We start from the raw sequence: 20,924 nt of genomic DNA, 5'->3' as shown, positions 1-20,924 counted from the left end.
CTCAGAGTGGGAGAAAATATTTGCAAACAAATCAATGGACAAAGGATTAATCTCCAAAATATATAAACAGCTCATGCAGCTCAATATTAAAAAAAAAAAACAACCCAATTGAAAAATGGGCAGAAGACCTAAATAGACATTTCTCCAAAGAAGACCTAAATAGACATTTCTCCAAAGAAGACATACAGATGGCCAAGAAGTACATGAAAAGCTGCTCAACATCACTAACTATTAAAGAAATGCAAATCAAAACTACAATGAGGGCTTCCCTAGTGGTGCAGTGGTTGAGAGTCCACCTGCCTATGCAGGGTACATGGGTTCGTGCCCTGGTCTGGGAAGATCCCCCATGCCACAGAGCGGCTGGGCCCGTGAATCATGGCTGCTGAGCCTGCGCGTCCGGAGCCTGTGCTCCGTGGCGAGAGAGGCCACAACAGTGAGAGGCCCGCGTACCGCAAAAACAAAACAAAACAAAAAAAAACTACAATGAGGTATCACCTCACACCAGTTAGAATGGGCATCATCAGAAAGTCTATGAACAACAAGTGCTGGAGAGGGTGTGGAGAAAAGGGAACCCTCTTGCACTGTTGGTGGGAATGTAAATTGATACAGCCACTATAGAGAACAATATGGAGGTTCCTTAATAAACTAAAAAGAGAATTACCATATGACCCAGCAATCCCACTACTGCGCATATACCCAGAGAAAACCATAATTCAGAAAGACACATGCACCCCAATGTTCACTGCAGCACTATTTACAATAGACAGGTCATGGAAGCAACCTAAATGCCCATCGACAGACGAATGGATAAAGAAGATGTGGTACATATATACAATGGAGTATTACTCAGCAATAAAAAGGAACGAAATTGGGTTATTTGTAGAGACGTGGATGGATCTAGAGACTGTCATACAGAGTGAAGTCAGTCAGAAAGAAAAAAACAAATATCATATATTATTAACGCATGTATGTGGAACCTAGAAAAATTGTACAGATGAACCGGTTTGCAGGGCAGAAATAGAGACAGAGAGGTAGAGAACAAACATATGGACACCAAGGGGGGAAAGCGGCGGGGGGTGGGGGTGTGATGAATTGGGCGATTGGGATTGACATGTATACACTGATGTGTATAAATTGATGACTAATAAGAACCTGCTATATTAAAAAAAAACAACACCACCAAAACACAGATAAACTACACTGGAAAGCCAAAAGGGGTGATAATAACCAGAACGCCACATAGAGTAATGTCAATGACACTGAATAAGAAGCAAAGAGATACTGGTTTTTTGGGTTTTTTTTTAAAGTCCTTAAGAGTCAACATTGCAAAAAGGACACTTATTCTTTATATTACAAATATTTGGTTTATATTGACTTAGGACAGCCAGGTTAAACTACTTTTAGCAATATGACGATTGCACTGTACTTAAACTGCCTATTTAGCAAATACATGTTTCCACATATTTCAAATTTAGATGTACTGAATCCAAAGATATTTAAAAAGACAAGCATGGACAAATATAGTCTTAAAAAGGACTCTACACTTTCAAAACCTGTACTTTTAACATTAGAAACAGTTGTCTTCCCTGTGTATAAATGGGCCTGCACTGTTTTTGGCTCAAAACAGAACTGTTCATTATTTGATCAAATTTTCCACAGGTGGAAAATATGTGCTGGCCATGACAGGACATGACAAATTTGTTTTGTATACAAAAGTTTTCTCTCATTATAAAAACTGGACATCGTTAGTATAAAAAAGTTACAAAACAACTGGCCAAACCAGAAAAACTAGGAGGTATTAAGAATGGTTATCTGCCTTTTCATATTATTTCTGATACACTATGTTTGTGTATATCTTTTAAAAAATGGGATCAAAGTGTACATGCTACTTTGTATATCATAAACATTTAAAAATATCAGTAAATGCTTCATTGTGTTTTTAGGAATTATATTTAGAAAACAGCACTATGCTGATGTTTCACTCTTTGCAGTCTCTTCTTTTTTCATGATCTGGAATGTGAGTCTGAATCTGGCTGCATGTTAGAAACTTTCCATTGATGTGTCTCAAATCTGTCCCCAAATACTGAGCCAATTTTTCATAGCAACAATTCTGTTGTTTATTGTTCAATGTGGATTTTTATTCAGCTTTTCTTTTGCTCCTGTTGCACAGAGACAGGTCTTCCTGCAGTTGACTAAAGAAGCAAATAATTTCCTGAAAATTTATTTTCTCTGAGCCTCCCACATGCTTCTCCGAGACTTATTCAGCAATAGTTCACTTAAGACCCATGTAGGTTTTCTTATTATTTACCTATAAACAAGGTGAGAAGTGCCCAAATTCGCTGGCTATAAACAGATAGGTGAGGGGATGGTCTTTTACACCCCCATCCTTCTATATGGTGATCAAAACCAAATTTCAGCTGCAGAGCTGACAAATACGCACAAGCCTCAGTAACATTCAGTTTCTAGCATGTATAAATATACAGTATTTGTGTTCCACTGAGATAGTACCTTCCCCATACTTCCACTGCTTGGTCTTCTTGTTACTCACTGATAGTATATTAAACATGACTTTTCCTAGGATATACTGCTACCAACGTTTCTGCTTTCTCTAAGCTCCTCTTAAGTTCTTTACTAATCACCATTATCAAGGTATTAATTATTAAGCCAATCCAGATTATAGAGGAAGATAAGTATAAATATCTTCTAAATGATGGCCTTGGCTCTTTTATGTTTTATTTTTATCATAGTTACACACAGTTGAAATAATCATTAGTTCTAAAGCCTTGTGACAATGAACAGTGGTCTTTCACACTTGCTTGCTCTGTCCCATTTCCTGCTATCTTAAGGCAAACAGTTTCATCTCCTTCAGAGGATTTTTTTTTTTTTTTTTGAACTCACTTCTCTATCTCTAAATAACCTGCTTGTGTTGCTAGGTTCTGCTTTTCTTAGTTTAATGCCTCATTTATTGATTTCCTATTATGTAAGATGAGGACTGATTTCTCTTTTATCAATATTCCACCCTTAACACACCACACTCATCCTGTTCCTCTATTTGTCCAATTTACATTTTATAGTTAGATAAGTTGTTCCCTATTTGCATTATTTTGACTATTAAATTATAGTCATGAGTGACAGGTAGTATACTATGATTCTTTCCTTTACAACTTCTCGTTGTCCATGGAGTATCTTTTTTTTGTTTTGTTTATTTGGTGTTCTGTGTACTTATGACACCCTCACAGTTTCTCTCCTACTGTGTAAATTTCTTTTCCTTTCAATAAATTCAAAAACATTAAGTAGTCTACTGATTTCATCTTCTTAGACTCATCTCTCCCAGAATCTTCTCAATTGTACCAACAGGGACTCGTTACTTTCTCTATCATTAGTCTCAGAATCTCCCTTCATCTTCATTCTGGGGAGTCTTTCATGTCTTTCTCTTGTATTGTATTCTTTATGTCTTGGATCCCAAATGGATCCCAAATCTTCATTTTTCTTGCTTTACTTTCTCATTTTAACTATATCCACTAATAGCTTCCAGAAAACAGTATAGAGAAATACATATTTTTGATACTTTGACTATCTGAAAATGCATTCTACTCTCAAATTTAATAGGCAGTTGACTAGAGATAAATTTATAGCCTTGTGTGGTATAATAAAAAAAATATATATATGGTCTTTGTCCCTTTGTTCTTTGCACAGAGCTTCAAAAACCCTTGGAATTTCTTGAGCTTGCCATGCAGATGAGGTGACCCATGGGGGATCCCTAGATAGCTTCAGGATGGGTGCTGGTCACCTGAAAGGCCAACCATGTGACTAGATGGTTGAACTAGTCAAGACTGACTTCCAGGGATGGGAAGGGTGCTGGAATCTGAGTTCAATCATGTAGCCACTTGTTTAATCAAGCATGCCTACATAATGAAACCCCAATAAAAACTCTGGACACTGAAGCTCAATGCAGCTTCCTGCTTGGTGAACACAAAGATGTCCTGGGAGAGTGATGTGTCCAGATTCCATGAGAGATCACGGAAGCTCTGCATCCTCCACCCTCACCTTCTCTAGGTCCTGCCTTATGTGTCTCACTCGGCTGTTCCTGATCTGCATCCTTTATAATAAAACTGTAATCATAAGTGTAGAACTTTTACTGACTTCTGAGTCACTGAAGTGAATTATCAAACCTAAGGCTGTTGTAGGACACCCCAAATTTGCAGAAGTATGGGAGGCTTGGCATCTGAAGTGGGAGTAGTCTTGTGAAGGGCTCTGCCCTTAACCTGTAAGGTCTAGGCTCCCTCCAAGTAGTTAATGTCAGAACTGAACTGTAGTGCAATACACCCACTTGGGTAGAATTTATAACAAGCTGGGCAGAGTGCAGATGGTTTGGGACACCTGAAACTTGCCTGGTACCTGAAGTGAGGGCAGTCTTGTGAATAACTTTACCCTTAAATGTAGGGTCTACGCTAAGTCTGGGTAGTGTCAGAACTGATTTGAACTGTAGGACAACTAGTGGTGTCAGAGAACTGGTTTGGGAACATAGCTGAAAATAATCTTACAGAAGTTTTAAGAAATTGCTACTCTACTTCCCAGATTCTAGTGTGCTGTTCATATACCTAAAGACATTTGTATTCCTGTTTCTTTGTGTGAAATTTGTTTTCTTCTCCTTCTCTACAAGGTTTTAAGATTTTCTCTTTATTCTCAGTGAGATGAAATTTCATTATGATGTACCTAGTGTGGGATTTTCATCTGTGGCATTGGATACTGGAGAGACCATTTTATTTGGAAAACTATGCCCTTCAGTTCTGGGGAATTTTAATTTATTTTTAGGATTTCCTTCCTCTAGTTTGTCCATTCTCTTCCTGGAACCCCGTTTTTATTTGGATATTGAACCTTCCTAGAATAATTCTCTGACTTTCTTATCTTTTCTATTTTCCATTGCATTATTCCTTTGTGCTATTTTCTGAGAAATTTATCTTTTAACCTTTCTGTTGAGTTTTTCATTTCTACTATTACAATTTTAATTCCCAAGAACTCTTTTTTAAATTCTCTGAATGTTCCTTTTGTATACCATCATTTTCTCACTTTATGGATGAATTATCTTTTATCTTGAGAATATTAATGTTAGTTCTATCTTTAAGTTTTCTTCTTCTTGCATAGTCTTTATTTCCATTAAATCTTTTTTATTAGAAACTTTCTTAAAATCTCTGGTGGTCTTTAGCTGTCTAGCCATATTTAGGAATGGACTGCCTATGAAGCTCTATGCCTAAAGGATGGAGTCTGTCAGCTGTAGCCATCCAGTAGGGTGGTCTAGCTGGGATGTTTTATTGAGGAATCCTCCAGTGTCAGTACCTTTAGGTCTCTCTTCCTGGGTTAGTCTCATTTCTTAGAGAAGTTGCTTCTAGAAACTTGCCTGTATTATAAAGCTGGATGCCAATGAGGGTTTCAGCATTCAGTAAGGAAATTTTCACTTATTTCAGTTTTTAGTATGATACCTCCCTCCCAACTTCAACTATACTAGGATTACCCTTATCCAAAAACCCTTTGTTTTACCTTTTCCAGAATAAATCTCTCAGCTTTTGCTGAGACTGGAAAGTAGTAGTCACTTAGCCATGCAGATTGAAGAGAGGTTCTGGAGGCTCCACCGGCTTCTTAAACTTTCAGTCATCCTCTTGCTTTTAACCTCTTTCTTAATCCCCACATCCAGAGGTAGCACATCCAGGTGTAACCAATTCTGGAATCTTGTAGGACTCCACAGTGTAAAATGGGTTGCTTCCTGACTTCCTACTGCTGACTCAGGGATCAACTCTCTACCATAAGCTAGAAGAGTAATTTGTTTACCTGCTTTCCAGCTCCCCAAATTTTATTGATGTCACCTCCCCTGGTATTTGTGATTTTTCATTTTATCCTTTTACTGTCATTTTAATGGAGTTTGTAGAGTAAGCATAGATATATGTGTATGATCAATTCTTACTATGGATTACAAACAAAGAGATAGCTTATTTACAAACTGTTAGTAGCCAAATTAAGTTAGTTATCTGATTATATGAAAACAGATAACTGAAGTAAGGTATCTGTGTTTATGGCTCTATAAACTTTAACTGCCTTAAAGTTATGAAGAAACCAAAGTAGTAAAGGTTTTTGAAATCTATTTAATTTAGTGAAAAAACTTATAAACTTATTAAGTGTCTCAATTCTTTAGAGGACCTATTTCAATGATGCCACGTTAATTATACCTATTTCCTCTTCTTAGAATAACTACCTATATTTATGTCTGCAAACAAAAGAGACAATTTACTAACCTCTGCTTCTGTTGCTTGGGACTGTAAAAGCTGTCGTATACGAAGTATGTCCTTCTCTATTTGTTGAATTCTGGTTATTCTTCGCTAAAATAAAATAAGTAACCAAATTAGATCTATTTTTATTAAAAACATTGGTTTAAATAACTGTACTATGGTTACCATTTAACAGCTTGGGGTTATACCAAACCACTCTTATATAAGAATTACATATGTATATATATTCATACACTGATGACATATTAGGATCAGTTCAATTTTTTAAATAAATCTAACTTTATACAACAGATCTCTAGATCTACTTAGGAAAACTATAAAAATACAAGTCATATATCAAATTGTATGATGCATATAGTGTGAAATTGGTATTTAAAAGCTAGTCTCAAAAACTACTTCAACAAAGAGAAAATTACATCTGAATTTAATGTTCTATATTAATCCAGGTGTCAGTACAGTGTAATGGATTTATACAAAGCATGGTATACCTGTAAAGGGAAAGAGCAGCTGATTTGTTTTAATAAACATCAGGCTTTAAACAGTAAGAATAATCTTACCCAAAGTTATTCTTATTACAAGTCAGTGGTACCTTTCAGATTTAGCTTTCCCAAATACCTACTGCAGCTAAACATTATTTTTATTCCCAACACTAAGATCATAATGATGGTAAGAGCTACTGCTCTGCCCATATCCTGAGACCTTCAAGTGAACACAGAGCAGTAAGTATAGATCAAACAATGTGGAACTGAAAAAATGTGGGAAAAGTGTTTTCAAGTATATGTTTTAAAAACAAGTACTGCCGGGGGCTTCCCTGGTGGCACAGTGGTTGAGAGTCTGCCTGCCGATGCAGGGGACACGGGTTCGTGCCCCGGTCTGGGAAGATCCCGCATGCCGCGGAGCAGCTAGGCCTGTGAGCCATGGCTGCTGAGCCTGCGTGTCCGGAGCCTGTGCTCCGCAACGAGAGAGGCCACAACAGTGAGAGGCCTGCGTACTGCAAAAAAAAAAAAAAAAAAAAAAAAAAAAAGAGTAATTGTTTCAATGGGAAAAAAGTATTAGAAGCTAGATGGAGTCATTTCCAAACTTTTATGATTATGCACCCATCAATAAAAGATTTCTGAGCATGTATACCTCAATAGATAAATAATAAAAGTACAGTAACAAATAGCTTTAAGTATATATAGTTATAAAACTTACATACAAAACTTACCCTTTGAGCATATCTAATTTTGCTTAAATGCAATGTTCTTACAATTTTATTGCCATAGTAAAAATGCTTACGGTTGCTATTTTCCAATGTTATGATAAACAAACACAGAAAAGCTCAAAAAAGTTGCACTCACCAAAAAAGAATCCTTCCTTCCTCCCTCCCTCCCTACTTTCCTTCCTTTGTAACACTACAACTGTGCTGATCCTATATCATAATTCTGAAAATAGTGAACCTAAGGTAAATAGTATTCTTTAATTAAGAAATTTTACCACATCCAATTTTCATCATGAAAACATGCTGAAGAAGAAATACCTGTGCTTTTGGTAGCTTTCTAAAGAGACTGTAAAGATGAGTGATCACCTCTACATCAGATGGTAAATACTTCCTGGCATTACACAAGCAATGAAACTACATACAATTAGTGGATTTGTAATATTTTATTGTTCTCCTCTATGTAACTAGCTCCCCTTCACCAATAAAGTCCTAAGTCAAAATTTTTAATATTCAGAGGATGAAAAAGGAAATCATATCTAATACTCCTCTCCACAGAACTACATTTCTGTATTGCTATTAGGTGACTAAATCCTGAAGTCAAGTCTGTGCCTTGATGATTTCTGACACAACAACCTTTGTGCTTCTGTTACTCAACATGAAAATGGAAGAAGCCAGTAGTATTTCTTTCCATTCTCTATATGACAATCTTGAATATTTATGAAATTATGTTTAACAAAAAATGCTTACTTGTTCTGGCATATGGAGATGGTATTACTTTTGCAAAACTGATTTAAAAAAATAATATAGTAATATAGTTCAACATGAATTCAGGACAACTCTCAACAAATTAGGAATAGAAGGTAAATTCCTTAACTTGATAAATGGTATCAAAAACCTTGAGTAAACAACATACTTAATGGTGAAATTTCAGAAGGATTCCTTTTAGAGCCAAGAGAAGATGAAGAAGACAAATTATCACTGCTTTTTATTCAAAGATGTATTAGAGCTCTTATTTAAAACAAAGAGAAAAAAAGGACTGGAAAAGACAAAATTGTCATTACTTGCCAACAAAAAAACAGTTTGAATGGAAAATCCAAGAAAATCTTATTAAACTACTGAGGAAAGTTCAGGAAGACTGCTGGACACATAAATCAGATTTAGTAATGTAATTAAAGAAAATCCCATTCACAATGCAACAAAAACTGTAAGATATCTAGGAATAAATGTAAAAAAAAGGATGTGTAAGAGTTTTATGAAGAATATTATGAAACTTTTTTGAAGGACATAAAATAAGACCTAAATGAACGGAGATAAATGTAATTAAAAAATTAATAACAATACCTAATATTTCCTGAGTGTTTTCTGTTTGTTGGATTCCAAGTGTTTTACATATATTAACTCATTTAATCCTCACATTTTACAGGGAATCATTATTTGTATTTTACCAATGGGAAAACTGAGACAGAGTTTACCCAAGATCACAGTGCTGGTAAGTGACAGGTAGGGAATTAGAACCCCAGAGGACTGGCTCCAGAGTCACCCTTTCAACCAAGAACCAATCTTTATATTGTAAAGATACAAATTCTCCTCAAATTAATTATAAATTCAATGTAATTCTGATCAAAAGCCCATAAGGCTTTTCCTTGAATTTGATGAGTAACAAAACAGAATATAAACACATTTTTACAAACAAAAATAAGAAGGACTCATCCTACTAGGTACCAAGATTAATAAAGCTATAGCAAATAAAACAAATGTGGTTATCAGTGCAGGGACAGAGAACCTAAAACAGACTAATAGAATCGAGTCTACAAATATCCAGCAAATACAAACTTCTCAGATGCCAGAGACAGCATTACCAATCCATGGGAAAACAGTGGCACATCCAGGAAGTGATAATGGGAAATTTAGTTAACAACATAAATATGCATCGATCTGTGTATATCTGTGTTATGTATATTTGTATACATAATTAATTATATATTATATAATAATATATATTTATTAAATAATCAAAATTATATTGTATATATTAAATAATTATATATACATTGATATAAAAATCATATGTGTGTGTGTATATATAATTAGAGTCCTACCTCCAAAACATATATAATAGCAAATGTGAGATGAATTAAAGACCTAATTGTAAAAATAAAACATTAAAACTATTAGAAAAAAATACGAGGGTATCTTTAAGGATAGGAAAAGATGTATAAATAGGTCAAAGAAAGCACAAATATGGCAATACAATTAATTTAGCTTTATAACAAAAATTAATTTTGTTATCATGAAGCTAAAGTAGGTAACATATTTGGTAGGGAGGGGTTGTGATATACATTATGTATAACAGATTGGTATCTAGAGGATATAAACATATCTCTCAAATACTTAAGAATAAGACATTTAACATAATAGAAAATGGGCAAAGGATATGGGAAAATGACAAAATGAAAATCTACTAAATACATGAAAAGATAATCAGCTTCAGTAGCACTCATGGAAGTACAAACTAAATGACAAGATAATGCTTCAAATGCCCATTGACTGTTAATTATAAAATGTGACTCACAATTGCTGAAAAAATCAGGCAAAAGAAATGGGAATTCTCACATACGACTAGGAGAAATGTAAACTGATAAAATCATTTTGAGTGCAATTTGGCACACACTATTCAAAACACTCATACCTTATGACCGGCAATTACGCTTTTAGGTATATACCCTAGAGCAGAGGTCAGCAAATTAGGGCTTGGTAGCCATCTGTATTTATGGATTAAGTTTTACTGTAACACAGCCATGCCCATCTGCTTATATATTGTCATCTATGGTTACCTTCTTGCTACAAAGGCAGAGCTGAGTAGTTACGACAGAGACCATATGGCCACAAAGTCTAAAATATTTACCATACAGCTCTTTAAGAAATAGACTGACTCTTGACCTAGAGAAACTGTTGCGCGTGTTTACAGGATATGAATAAGTATGTTTATCAGAGTTGTTTTAACAGTGAAAAATTAGGCATAGAGGAGAGCAGGCACCACCATACTAGGTGCAAATATGTGTTGAACAAATAATGGAGAAAATAAATAAACAACCAAACTGTTAACAGAGATAGCTAGAGACTAACACATGCATGGGCAAGAGTGGATTTTGTTTCAACTTTCCCTAAATTGTTCCCCAGTCATTCGTATGTTTTACTGGTCATTTACATTTTCTTTTCAATAAATTGAATGTTTACATCCTCTGCCCATATAAAAAAAGAGTTCTCGGGCTTCCCTGTTGGCGCAGTGGTTGAGAGTCCGCCTGCCGATGCAGGGGACATGGGTTCGTGCCCCGGTCCGGGAAGATCCCACATGCCGCGGAGCGGCTGGGCCCGTGAGCCGTGGCCGGCTGAGCCTGTGCTCCGCAGCGGGAGAGGCCACAACAGTGAGAGGCCCACATACCACACACACAAAAAAAAAGCGTTGTCTTTTTCTTATTGTTTGTAGGAATTCTTATAGTACAGGGATATTAACCTTCTTCCCTTAGTTTATTTTCTGCAGGATGAATGTTTTAAATTTTTACGAAATAAATCCTGTTTCCCACCCTGCCTTTATTGCTTATGTTTCCATTCTTAATTAAGATCTCTCTTGTTCTATATTTTCTATTAATTTATGTTTATTTTTTACATTTAGATATTTAATCCACCTATGACTGTTCATGTACAAGATGTGAGTTAGGGATCTAATTCAATTTCTCTTCTACCAAACAGGTTCCTAGTTATACCTATGCGTTTATTGAGTTATTTACCATTTCCCCCCAAATTTATAACTTTTATCATTAAAAGATTCCATATTTTCTTATATCTTTTTCTAGTCTCTATTCTGTTCTATTTGCCTACATCTATACCTGTGCTATCATACTATGATCACTACAACACCTCTACAGTAAGTTTTAACAAATGGTAAGGTAAATCCTCACTCATAATTTTCTTAAATATTTTTGCAAATTTTTACTTTGCGAACTTTAGAATCATTTTTCCGGGCTCCAAAAAAAATTTAAGGTTATGACTGGAATTGTATTATATATCAACTTTTTAAAGAAAGACATTTTTACGATATTAAAGTCTTCTCACCTAGGCTTCCTTATTTATTTTTTTCAGCAACAGAGACATCAATGGTTTAATGGATTGGGGGATCTTACACACCTGAAGCAAGGTCCTGGAGTGACACCCCACCATGTGCGGCGGACAGCCGGCAGGACATGGCAGCGGGTTTCCCTCCCGGTGGAAGGGGAGATTTGCTAGTTATAAGGAGAATTACCTCAGGCGGGCTCATTAGTTACCAGGGAAGTCAGCAGAAACTAGCAGAGGGGGAAGTCCCTCACTGCCCCATTGATGAGAGCAATCACCAGCTGGGGCCTGGGGCAAGCCTGCAGGAAGGTCAGTCATGTGAATGGGGTGTAGGTGAAGCAGGCACTGGTTGAGCAGGGGATGTACAGAGAGCAAGACAACAGCCATCTTGGGTGGCCTGATCATACCGCTCCACCCCTCCATACCCTGCATGACCCTTACCAACTGGGTCCGCCCCTCTTCCACGATTCCCTGGGGTCAGGTATGTAGGGGGCACTTCAACCAGATACCCCAGATACAATACAGGCAGCAGCATAGGCTCCTCTATTTTTAAGGCCACATTTTGCATCCTTTAGCAATTTTATATTTTTCTTCATGTGGGTATGTTCCAGGTATTTTAAAGTGTCCTGTTATTGTAAACAGGTCCTCCTACCCCATCTTCCATTTCCAAATGGTAGCTATTGCTACTAGAGAAAACCTACTAATTTTTGTACTGTACCTTAACTCCAGCCACCTTACTCAATTCTCTCATTACCTGAAATATGTTTTGACTCTTCTCTACAGCTCTTCTAGGCAAACAACCATATAATTTACAAATGACAATTATTTGGTCTCTTCCCTTCTAGTTGGAAAATAGTGTAGTATTTAAACAACTTATTTTCTTTCTAACTGAATTAGTGGACCTCCAAACACAGTTAAATAATAGTGATGACAGCAAGCACCCAACCATATTAATGAGTGCAATGATAATAATCTTATTATTTCTCTATTCAAGTTAATATAAAGTTGGCTTCTGGTTTCTGATACATAATTATTCCTTAAAAAACTTTTACTCTATTCTTATTTTATTTGGAATTTTTATCCATCCTTTCTCCTTGCAAATGAGATCCCACATTTTTTTCTCATGGCTTCTTCAGGTCTTCCTGGGATCCACTTCCCTATGTTCATTAGCTGGCCATTCTAGTCTTACATGTTCAGTCATTTAAACAGAGTTAGGAGGGAAAGATGTACTGTGGACAATTATTAACAAATAGCTAACAGAAGCTAGCTATCAGCTACCAGAAGATGAGCATCTAATTCTTCTTCCCTCATAATTCCAAGGCATAGCAGAACAGCATCAGGGAAATGAAATATGAAGGCAGAATTATGTGAACACTGGTTATGTTACCCAGCAGCCATGGTAAATTTTTTTTTAACTTTTTATTGGCGTATAATTGCTTTACAATGGTGTGTTAGTTTCTGCTTTATAACAAAGCGAATGAGCTATACATATACACATATCCCCATATCTCCTCCCTCTTGCATCTCCCTCCCACCCTCCCTATCCTACCTCTCTAGGTGGTCACAAAGCACCAAGCTGATCTCCTTGCGCTATGCAGCTGCTTCCCATGAGCTATTTTACATTTGGTAGTGTATATATGTCCATACCACGCTCTTTGTCCCAGATTACCCTACCCCCTTCCCATATCCTCAAGTCCATTCTCCAGTAGGTCTGTGTCTTTATTACCATCTTGCCCCTAGGTTCTTCAGAACTTTTTTTTTAATTCCATATATGTGTGTTAGCATACGGTATTTATTTTTCTCTTTCTGACTTACTTCACTCTGTATGACAGTCTCGAGGTCCATCCACCTCACTACAAATAACTCAATTTCGTTTCTTTTTATGGCTGAGTAATATTCCATTGTATATATGTGCCACATCTTTATCCATTCACCTGTCAATGGACATCCTGGCTACTGTAAATATAGCTGCAGTGAACATTGTGGTACATGACTCTTTTTGAATTATGGTATTCTCAGGGGATATGCACAGTAGTGGGATTGCTGGGTCATATGAGAGTTCTACTTTTAGTTTTTTAAGGAACCTCCATATTGTTCTCCATAGTGGCTGTATGAATTTACATTCCCACCAACAGTGCAAGAGGGTTCCCTTTTCCCCACACCCTCTCCAGCATTTATGGTTTGTAGATTTTTTGATGATGACCATTCTGACTGGTGTGAGATGATATCGCATTGTAGTTTTGATTTGCATTTCTCTAATGATGTTGAGCATTCTTTCATGTGTTTGTTGGCAATCTGTATATCTTCTTTGGAGAAATGTCTATTCAGGTCTTCTGCCCATTTTTGGATTGGGTTGTTTTTTGATATTGAGCTGCATGAGCTGCTTGTATGTTTTGGAGATTAATCCTTTGTCAGTTGCTTCATTTGCAAGTATATTCTCCCACTCCAGGGTTGTCTTTTCGTCTTGTTTATGGTTTCCTTTACTGTGCAAAAGCTTTTAAGTTTCATTAGGTCCCATTTGTTTATTTTTGTTTTTATTTCCATTTCTCTAGGAGGTGGGTGGGTCAAACAGGATCTTGCTGTGATTTATGTCATACAGTATTCTCCTTATGTTTTCCTCTAAGAGTTTGATAGTGTCTGGCTTTACTTTTAGGTCTTTAATCCATTTTGAGTTTATTTTTGTGTATGGTGTTAGGGAGTGTTCTAATTTCATTCTTTTACATGTAGCTGTCCAGTTTTCCCAGAACCACTTATTGAAGAGGCAGTCTTTTCTCCACTGTATATTCTTGCCTCCTTTATCAAAGATAAGGTGGGGCTTCCCTGGTGGCGCAGTGGTTGAGAGTCCACCTGCTGATGCAGGGGACATGGGTTCATGCCCAGGTCTGGGAAGATCCCAAATGCCGTGGACCGGCTGGGCACGTGAGCCATGGCTGCTGGGCCTGTGCGTCCGGAGCCTGTGCTCCACAACGGGAGAGGCCACAACAGTGAGAGGCCGGTGTACCGTTAAAAAAAAAAAAAAAAAAAAAAAGATAAGGTGACCATATGTGCATGGTTAACTCTGGGCTTTCTATCCTGTTCCATTGATCTATATTTCTGTTTTTGTACCAGTACCATATTGCCTTAATTACTGTAGCTTTGTAGTATAGTCTGAAGACTGGGAGCCTGATTCCTCCAGCTCCGTTTTTCTTTCTCAAGATTGCTTTGGCTATTTGGGGTCTTTTGTGTTTCCATACACATTGTGAAGTTTTTTGTTATAGTTCTATGAAAAATGCCAGTGGTAGTTTGATAGGGATTGCACTGAATCTATAGATTGCTTTGGGTAGTATAGTCATTTTCACAATGTTTATTATTCCAATCCAAGAACATGGTATATCTCTCCATCTGTTTGTATCATCTTTAATTTCTTTCATCAGTGTCTTAAAATTTTCTGCATACAGGCCTTTTGTCTCCTTAGGTAGGTTTATTCCTAGGTATTTTATTCTTTTTCTTGCAGTGGTAAATGGGAGTGTTTTCTTAATTTCACTGTCAGATTTTTCATCATTAGTGTATAGGAATGCAAGAGATTTCTGTGCATTAAGTTTGTATCCCGCTACTTTACCAAATTCATTGATTAGCCCTAGTAGTTTTCTGGTAGCATCTTTTGGATTCTCTATGTATAGTATCATGTCATCTGCAAACAGTGACAGCTTTCCTTCTTCTTTTCTGATTTGGATTCCTTTTATTTCTTTTTCTTCTCTGACTGCTGTGGCTAAAACTTCCAAAACTATGTTGAATAACAGTGGTGAGAGTGGGCAACCTTGCCTTGTTCCTGATCTTAGTGAAAATGGTTTCAGTTTTTCACCACTGACGACGATGCTGGCTGTGGGTTTGTCATATATGGCCTTTATTATGTTGAGGTATGTTCCCTCTATGCCTACTTTCTGGAGGGTTTTTATCATAATTGGATGTTGAATTTTGTCAAAAGCTTTCTCTGCATCTATTGAGATGATCATACGGTTTTTCTCCTTTAATTTGTTAATATGGTGTATCACATTGATTGACTTGCATATATTGGAGAATCCTTGCATTCCTGGGATAAACCCCACTTGATCATGGTGTATGATACTTTTAATGTGCTGTTGGATTCTGTTTGCTAGTATTTTGTTGAGTATTTTTGCAACTATGTTCATCAGTGATAGATGCATGATCTTTGTGACATCTTTGTCTGGTTTTGGTATCAGGGTCATGGTAAATTATTCTTATTTTGAACTAGTGTCAAAGTAAAGACAGATTTTAACATATCTCTAATAATAAAATTTAATCAATGGTAACAGAGCTGTAATTCATTAGATTCTTAATAGATCTCTAGCAAGTGCTGTTTCACAGTTTAATAATAAATAAGTTACCTGTGCTCGTTTTTCCATATCCTGGCAAGTACCCAGTTGTTCTTCCATTGCAACTCTGATTTGCCTTGCTTCATATTCCAACTGCCTTCTGGTCATATCTGTCTGTAAGGAAAACTAAAACCACAAATACAATGGAAACGTTAATATCTTGTGTGTTTATCAGTAAAAATAAAACAGCATATAAGTACCAATAAAGAAAATGAATAAGCAAATATGTAAGTTACTGTGCATGAGAGAATTATTTTTTACTCCAAGGAGTCCTAAAACTTGATTATAAGTGCTACGCTCAGACTGGGTCTCTGATGTGAAATGCAGAGTTGAAACACTTTTATTGCCCCATAGTCACAAACAGCTTTAATTAAATTGTACACTTTCATTTAAAATATATAATTGGGGACTTCCCTGGTGGCACAGTGGTTAAGAATCTGCCTGCCAATGCAGGGGACATGGGTTTGAGCCCTGGTCCAGGAAGATCCCACATGCTGTGGAGCAACTAAGCCTGTGTGCCACAACTACTGAGCCTGTGTGCCACAACTACTGAAGTCTGCGCGCCTAGAGCCTGTGCTCTGCAACAAGAGAAGCCACCACAATGAGAAGCCTGTGCACCAAAGAGTAGCCCCTGCTCGCCAGAACTAGAGAAAGCCTGCGCGCAGCAACGAAGACTCAATGCAGCCATAAATAAATATATTTTATAAATAAATAGATTAAATTAAATATATAATCGGTCCAGTTAGGGTAAGCCTATCTTCAGTCACCTTATAATCCTTCTGCTCTGAAGAGGTAGTACTTTGAATTACTAAAAACTAGAATAGTAATGTGGACAACATAGAATAATCAAGAATCAGGTCCATCATCCTTAAGTTTATACCTCAATTTTAGGTACGGACTGTTGTATACATGTAGACTAAACAGAGAGAACTTTCCTATTTGTAAAAAGAAGAAAATGGAATAAGAAAAAGCTTTTATATAATATAATCATTAATTGTGAGACAACACAAACTTTTTGGTAAAAATCCAAATGTGAACCCAAGCTGAAACAAACCAAAAAAAGTACTTCACAGAGTGGGTGTTAATTCATTCAAAATTTTATTTGCCCTTTAACTAAAATTCCAGGTACTGTGGTAACTGCTAGGCATAAAAAAGGATGAAAAGGACAAGGTAAATAAACTTGCAAAGACATGCTCCAAGAGGTGATAAAGGCTAAAAATATGACTAGACAAAATGATAGGTAACAGAGTTATAATGGACCATGACGAGTTAAGGAAGTGCTATAGATTTTTCATGCTCTATATGCCCAATAAAAAGCTGCATGTGTGGAATTCCCTGGTGGTCCAGAGGCTAGGACTCTGTGCTTTCATTGTTGAGGGCCTGGGTTTGATCCCTGGTCAGGGAACTAAGATCCCACGAGCCGTGAGGTGGGACCAAAGAAAAGAAAATGAAAAATTTAAGCTAAGAGCGGGAGATATATTTTAATTAGCCTATTTTTTCCCTTTTTAAAAATTATTTTAAATTTTATGGATAACAGTTAAAATATAGTCTGTTTAAAATTATTGTTATTAATGTATTTCAGAAATGTTCTTACATGTGCCATCCCATGAATAAAATAGTTGACATGGAGAGGGTGGGTGGGGAGGAAGAGGCTGACAGAATTAAATTATTTTTTTTTTACATAGTTATATTTGCAAAACAAATTTAGTATACCTGCAAAAAGCCCTAAGATCCATACCACCAGATACTGTCGTTTGAATAGGACACAAGTTATCTCAAAGATACTTTTTTTTTTTTTTTTTTTTTTTTTGGGGGACGCGGGCCTCTTTTTTTTGAGGTACGCGGGCCTCTCACTGCTGTGGCCTCTCCCGTTGCGGAGCACAGGCTCCGGACGCGCAGGCTCAGCGGCCATGGCTCACGGGCCCAGCCGCTTCGCGGCATGTGGGATCTTCCCGGACCGGGGCACGAACCCGCGTCCCCTGCATCGGCAGGCGGACTCTCAACCACTGCGCCACCAGGGAAGCCCTCAAAGATACTTTTAATGCAAAAATTATCTGGCATGAGTCCTGTAATACAGTTCAAAAAACAGACAGATGGTAATAAACATTTCTACAGAGTACGTCTGGTAATTGAACACACAGAATAAAAAACCAGTTTCCTAGTAGAACCCTGAGTCCTTTAGTATTCAAACTTAAGAGGTTTTCTTAACAAGGGACTTAAAATAAATATGCTTGAGTGTAATGAAGTTTTATCATCTTTATAAACAAAATTCATTATTATATATTTAGGTTTAAAGTTGGATAAAACATATTACTGTTTACAAATAACTATAAATGCAGTTATAAATTTATATATACTTTTAGATGTTACAAATAAGTCACTTCGTCAAGTTACTTACATTTTCAGTTAAAGGAAGACTATCTATTCTTTTAGTGAGATTCTGAAGTTGAGCATAATACCAGTCTTTTTCCTTTTCTTCTTTGTCAAGGTCAGCAAGAAGCAATGATCTGTTTTTCAAAAAAAGTTAAGTTTACACAATGCTAATATAGCACACACAACAGCAGTTCTGATAAGCTGTAACTGTACTGTTCTCTATTTAAAGTATAATGAATAAATGAAAATTTTATTAATTTTGGATTTTTGAAGGTGGGACTTAATACAAGAATAAAAAGTATAATAAAGGAGTAAAGAAAAGCAGTAATTATGCAAAAAACAAACCTAGAGTACAGGGAACTACTGCATTGGACATAGATGTAGCTTTCAGCTTCTCAGCAGTTAAAACAGTAAGAAATATATTGTCACTGTGTAATAAGAGGAAATTATTCTGAGGGAGAGAAACGCTTTCTTAGTTTGGAATTTGAAGATGAATTTGTTATATAATTCCTCACAACCTAATCGATGATATCCTCAATAACAATCTATATCAAGATACTCCATATCTGACCATTATAAAGATAAATGTAAAATAAGAGTGTTAATGGGAAAAAATTGGTAGGTACAAGAAGTATATGATCTATCTCCTTTCATGTGGCTCTTTCCCAAAGCGACCACTATTATCACTCTCGTGTATATTATTTCCAGAGATGCTCTATAAAAATGCAAGGATATATATATATATAATTACATGTACATTTTTAAAACATAAATAGTAGCATATTTTTATATGTGTTGTCCTATAACTTTTTTTTTCCCACTTAAAAATATCTTGGAGATCACTCTATCAGAACATAAGAAGGTCCTATGTGTTTTTTGCTAGCTGCAAAGACAGGGATAAACTATAACTGGTTCTATGTTGGAGAGCATTTAGGATCTTTCTAATCTTTTGCTATTACAAACAATGCTGCACTGAATATCCTTATACATAAGTTCATTTCACAAATGTGCAAGCATGTACAGAAGATAAATTCCTAGGGTATGTAAATTTTAAAATTATTGCCCTTATTAGGTATTGTACCTATTTATGCTCTTGCCACCTTCACCAATGCAAACATTTTATCAAATGTTTAAAGAATTTTTACATACCTAGGATTTTAAGAAATGGTACATCACTATGGTTATAATTTGATTTCTATTAGTATGAGTAAGGTTAAGTATTTTTTCAAGTTTAAAATCCATTTGTATTTCCATTTCTGTGACTTTTTCTTATTTATAGGACCTCTTCTATATTAAGAATGATAGCACTTTGTCAGTTATAAATATTTTTTTCTCAGTTTACACTTGTTTTTTCACTATGTTTTTGCCATGTAGAAAATTTTAATTTTCCCGTAGTCAGACCTGAGGATATTTTTTATTATGGCTTCTGGGGTTTGCTCCTACACAGAGTTGTTCCCCACTCTGACACTGTTACTTTAAAATTCTATTTGATTATATTTTCTTGAAGAATATGTATGCATGTGAGTATGTGGAAGGTTCTATTCTTGCTAAAATTCCCTTTCCTTTACTGAGAAGCAATTTAAAAAATAAGAAATAAGCCTTCACTTTTGATGTGGCAACCTCAGTAGTGAGGGAATCCATGGGAAGGAAGCCAGGCCCTGGTTATGATTTAACAACCTGGGGTGGGGGAGGTGTGCTAACCAATGAGAAGCTGTCCCCTCCCTTCCATTTTTGATGAAAGAACCAGGAGAAAGCAATGTAGAAATCTTGAATCTCTTTCACAGGCTGGATACTAAAACTGAAATAAAAATGAGATCTGATTCTATTTTTCAATGTTCCCTGGTGAGTACCTGTAGGACCTACCAGGACTAAGGTGGGGAAATAAGGGATAGATGGAGATGCTATTTCCTCTGATTACTCTCCAATAAATAGGCTTATTTAAATAAGATTTGGGTGCTAAAAGTGCTTAAATGGATAGGCTAATGTTAGTGATGGCCGTGGAGTGAGGAAAATGTTAAGGAGAAGAGGGACAAGTTGTTACTCTCAAGTTTAAGATTGAACTGTGGCAAAATGCTCTGGGGAAGCAAAAGTTACCAAGTCTTGAGCCAGCATGATAACAAGTGGTTAGTTTAGAGTAGCTGATCTTGTAACCTACACAACAGTGCTTAAGACTCAACACTGAAACAAGGTCCAGACCCAGAAGCTGGTGGGTCTCTGTGGTTTGTTTGGTGTACTAATGGCTTATTTAGTGACTGTCAAGAGTCTTCTTTAAAATGTAAATCTCATGTCTTCTTAGTCCTCTAGCTAATTCAAGATCATCTAGAAGAGCATGACACATGTATTATGCACTTAAATATTTGTTAAATGTATTAATGGCTAATGTGACAATAGCTGCCTATTGAGTGTATCAGACATAGTGCTAAGTACTTTTTTAAAAATCGAATTTTATCCTCACAACATCTTTTAAGGTAGTTATTCTTCTTTTTTTTTTTTTGCGATACGTGGGCCTCTCACTGCTGTGGCCTCTCCCGTTGCGGAGCACAGGCTCTGGACGCGCAGGCTCAGCAGCCATGGCCCACGGGCCCA

General features: G+C 36.4%; 1 protein-coding gene across 11 annotated transcripts in view; it reads right to left on the bottom strand.

The window, feature by feature from the left end:
• Positions 1-20,924, bottom strand: part of APC (APC regulator of WNT signaling pathway) — a 148,779-nt gene that overhangs the window by 50,779 nt on the left and 77,076 nt on the right. For all 11 annotated transcript variants that reach the window (XM_032625539.1, XM_032625538.1, XM_032625543.1 and 8 more), the window contains 3 exons: positions 18,364-18,472; positions 15,978-16,091; positions 6,288-6,371 (listed from right to left, as the gene is read on the bottom strand). In XM_032625539.1, the coding sequence (XP_032481430.1) occupies positions 6,288-6,371; positions 15,978-16,091; positions 18,364-18,472 (307 nt within the window). The remainder of the gene's footprint in view (positions 1-6,287; positions 6,372-15,977; positions 16,092-18,363; positions 18,473-20,924) is intronic.

This window comes from Phocoena sinus, chromosome 3 (genome assembly GCF_008692025.1).
Source record: "Phocoena sinus isolate mPhoSin1 chromosome 3, mPhoSin1.pri, whole genome shotgun sequence".
Classification (NCBI taxonomy): domain Eukaryota; kingdom Metazoa; phylum Chordata; class Mammalia; order Artiodactyla; family Phocoenidae; genus Phocoena; species Phocoena sinus.
The sequence above is the reverse complement of the archived record's forward strand: the minus strand, read 5'-3'. Positions and strand labels throughout refer to the sequence as shown.